Source organism: Pteropus medius, unplaced genomic scaffold (assembly GCF_902729225.1).
Source record: "Pteropus medius unplaced genomic scaffold, Ma_sr-lr_union100, whole genome shotgun sequence".
Classification (NCBI taxonomy): domain Eukaryota; kingdom Metazoa; phylum Chordata; class Mammalia; order Chiroptera; family Pteropodidae; genus Pteropus; species Pteropus medius.
In genome coordinates this window covers 22,320,811-22,324,931 of record NW_024354875.1, presented here as the reverse complement: position 1 = coordinate 22,324,931, position 4,121 = coordinate 22,320,811, and the positions used below count along the sequence as shown (strand labels likewise).

At 38.2% G+C, this 4,121-nt stretch overlaps 1 protein-coding gene across 1 annotated transcript in view; it reads right to left on the bottom strand.

Moving 5' to 3' along the window:
- Positions 1-2,117: 2,117 nt before the first annotated feature.
- DAPL1 (death associated protein like 1) overlaps positions 2,118-4,121 on the bottom strand; it is a 17,732-nt gene continuing 15,728 nt past the window's right edge. Inside the window, exon 4 of the mRNA XM_039855572.1 lies at positions 2,118-2,403. Coding sequence (XP_039711506.1) covers positions 2,287-2,403 — 117 coding nt within the window. The 3' untranslated portion in view covers positions 2,118-2,286. The remainder of the gene's footprint in view (positions 2,404-4,121) is intronic.

Sequence of the window (4,121 nt, the reverse complement as noted above, 5' to 3'; positions counted from 1 at the left end):
CTCTCCTAATGCCATGGCTTTTGCTGAGCCTGTGAACACATCATAGTGGGCTTCTAACAGAGTGGAGCTACAGCACATCTGTGCAAGGCTTATTCTGCAGGAGAGAGAGGGAACAGCCCCTCGGTGTTTGACATGTATGGCCATGTCACCAGAAAGTTCTCTTATTGGCCTATTTCTTTTTCTTCTTATATATTCTACAAGATAATTCCAATTTCTTTTCATATCTGAAGTTCACATCAAACTTCTTACTTTTATGATTTGGTGATTTAAATGGTCATAACTGTGGGCATAAATTAACTCTGGGGTACTCAATGCATAGTTTCCCTTGGAGCAGCCTCATTTCCTCTGCAATATATCTTCCATTTCTAGACAGAGAGAATGGTGCCTTATTCTTTTCTTACTTCCTTTGGGTGATTAGCTTTTATCTCACCCTTAGGATAGTCAAATGTAGCAGTGCTTCCATCTCTGCTTCCCATTTCCCTTATCTTTCTCCCCAGTTTCCTTCCTGCTTCCATCTAGCCCAAATCTTCAACTTTCCCTTGAATTTCCTACTCTAGGCTCAGCTTACAGCATCTCTTATATTTCTCTTACTACTATAGTTTTCGCAGCTTCTATAACAGTCATTCTGGTACCACCTTGCTCTCACTACTCTTTAAATGGCTTATGACAAATCTCATTGTCTATACTTAAAACTAATGACAAAATTAAATTAAAAAAAAATCTCATTGTCCATTTTGTCTTCTTCCCAGTATGCCACTGAGAAGGTTCAACCGGGAGTGGGTGTGATCAGATGTTATTATGTTTGTTTGTCAAGGATCAGAAAGTTGAGTGGCTTGTTTAAAGTTTATAGCTAAGTCAGGGTCAGAGGTAGAACATCTGTCTCCTAATCTCAGTTCCATGGTTCAGTTAACAACCACTGTATGGCTTATTCTTTGCTACTATACCCTCAGGAAGTGATGGCTGACCTTGAACTTCTGTGCATTTATTTGCTTTGCAACACGTACCTTTCTGGAATATTCCTGACAATAGTCCCAGAGGACTGAGACCTGAGCTAGGCCAAAGTGGGGTGGTTAGGACTAACTGTCTTACTGATTCATGCTGGCATTGACTGAGGCTTGGTATTACCTCAAACAATTCTCTTCTTCCTGAAAAAGAGCCAAACGGCATAAGAAGGAGGTGGCTGTTTATTATAACCATTGGGTCTTAGCCAGGTGCCTTTGGAGTTCTGGAATCAGAGACAGGCTTAGCACCAGACTATATTCCAAGGGTTGTCAACATGTAAAATGATAGACTAGAGTGCTGACCCCATCCTTGGGTACAGAGAAGTGCTGATTGTTGGATTGTATTATTAATTAGAGGCGCAGAATGGTGGAACTGTGAGTGATAGCCAACCCTGGTAAAAGAATGGGCTTGTCCAGTACCATCACCTGAGAATGCCCTTGGTTATTCACTTGTGAGTATATGAACAAGGTGTGTGTGTGTGTGCGCGCGTGTGCGTGTGTGTGTGTCTGTGTTGTGGAGGGTAGGAGAGCTAGAGTAGTTCTAGCTATGGCAACACTTTCCCTCTCACCCCCACCTTCAATTAAATTCAACTGCTCTATCACAACCACAATGCCCTGGAGCATCATGATCCCCTCAGTTCTAGCACATGAACCTTCTGGGAGGCCTTGAACAATTAAATTTCCCACTGAAACTATAATTCCACTTCCCATCCTGACTGCTTTGAAGAGAATATGTTTGTAATAAATCTATTTTTTTTTTCATTTTCTCTCATTAAACTTTCAAAACAAACTGTATTTATGTGTGAAACTGGAAAAAACATTTCACCTCAAGTGAAAACTTGAGCATCTTAAGACAAAAACACTGAGAAAAACGCCTCATGTCTGCATAGAATATTGGCCTTTGCAAAATTCAGTGTACTCCTTTCTAACCTTTGCTGTCAAGGGGAACTCATTGTGGGTGGAATAACTTGGAATCAGCATCAAGATGAAGAGAGCTTGTCCAGGAAGGTAGGGTGGAATAGTCAACTATTCTGGATTCTCTACCTATTCAACAGAATTACTTATGTAAATATCAATGGGATCTTTACCTGGACCAAAGCAAGGCCCAAGAATGCATTAGGTTTGCAATTTCAGATGCTTTATTATCTAAAGTCAAAAGAGAAGATACAAAAGCTGTTTTATTTACCGAGCCAGAGCACAAGGCCCATGGAAAGTTTCAGCCCTTTTTGCTAAGCTGTCAGATGTTCAAGGCAGTTGGCCAGATGGCTGTGTTTTACAATCCAGATTAACATTTTCGAGGCTGTTGAATAATGTAGATCCTTTTTAGTGGAGTGACCTTCTCCAGAGCAGGTCTGGGTTTTTGATGTGCCATGTGCACTATTGCTGGAAATTTATAGTTGAGCTAAATGTGAGAAGGAAATAAAAACAAAAAAAGCATATTGAATCTTTTTGGTTATGAAGTATTGAAGTAGTAGAAACCAGTACAGTTGTTCGGGAGAATTTCACAACTTTGTTGACTTCTTTGATAATATCTTTTTTTTTTTCTCATGCCACTTCTAGCTCTAGACCCATGTGTATATGCATTAACCTAGGTTTTCCCACATTAGTATGTCTCTAACTTGTAAAATTATAAATTATATCACATGAAAATAATATACATAATGTATATATGCGTTTATACCTATGTTTTGAAGTGACATCCCCCTCCACCCCTTGAAGTGACATTTTTAAAGGTAGAAATGGTTAATTATTTATGTATCAGCCCTCTAATATTAGCAATTATTCTCTCACCAGTATACACATATGGATCACTATATTCTAAGAAGGCTATGGGAACATTGGAAAAGGTCCTGAGGGGGAAGAACTCCTGGATTGTCAAAAGATCAGGAATAAAGAACCTCTGAAAGAAGAAAGAGTTAGTATTATTTATTAGGTTGAAATGTGTGAAATTGCTATTTTTATAGGTAAAAAATATGGGCCATTTCATGTAGTTTAGCCTAAGTAGCCTTGTGAGGAAAAGGCTGAGGAAAGACTTACTAGCTTCAGGTACTGAAAGTTCTCATTAGTCATCTCCACAGAAGACATGTAGGAGGAAACAGGCTTAAATAGATTGAAATTAACACAGACTCAGACTATTTGACAATGAGAAGAATTTCATATCGAACTAAGAGAACTTATGGAATTTACATTAAGAATAGCTTTTTAAGAAATGCCCAGTACTGTAATCACATCAGACATAATTTTCCTAGGAGGAGAATTTGGATCCAGTGGCCTTTTGGATCCATTCCCATTCTTGGTTTTCAAGCCTATCAATACAAACATAAAGGTACCAAAGATTCTTTCCTTAGCAAGCAAGGAAGGAATGCCTCAGCTCACTAGGAATTTAACTTATCACTATTGAACTTAGATGCCCTTGCCTTGACACTCCAATTAAATAAAAGGGAAGATAAACTGTTCATGACCCCAAGCACTACATTGTTTATGGTTTATTTGGTCTCTTCTAAGCCAGGGAAAACATATGTGCCTTATACTTCTTCTCAAATGTCCCCGAGCTCTAGGCACACAGCATTCCCTTTCATGTGAAACTTGACTCCAGAGACTCCTTTCTTCTCATTCTTAAAAAATTAAACACACTGGAAGAATATACACTGAGGTGTTGAAAATGGTTATTTCTGAGGAACAGAATTACAGCCAATTCCTAGTCTTTTCCTTTATTTTTTCTATCAGTATTTTTCTAAAATTTTTCTTTTCCAACAAGTAAAGGGTTATACAATAATTCAACCCAAGGATGGTCTGTTCTGGCATTCTAGCAGAAAGGAAGAAACATAATTGTGGTACTGTTCATAAAAGTTGCTTTAGAACTAAAAAAAAAAGCTGGAGATTTTTTTTGTCAGATCAATTATCATCAGGCCACATGACATAAATGTTATAGTGTAGTAAGGGCAGTGTTTTGTTTTGTTTTGTTTTGTTTTTCTTTTAACATTAGAACCAGAAGGAGACCTAAGAGGTCACTGACTTCAGTAGTTTTCTTCCAGACTGGGTGTCTTTAGTGTCAACTAAAACAGATGGACTATTTCATGTTAGCTCTATATCACATCGAAGAGATTACAGGTAGGAAGA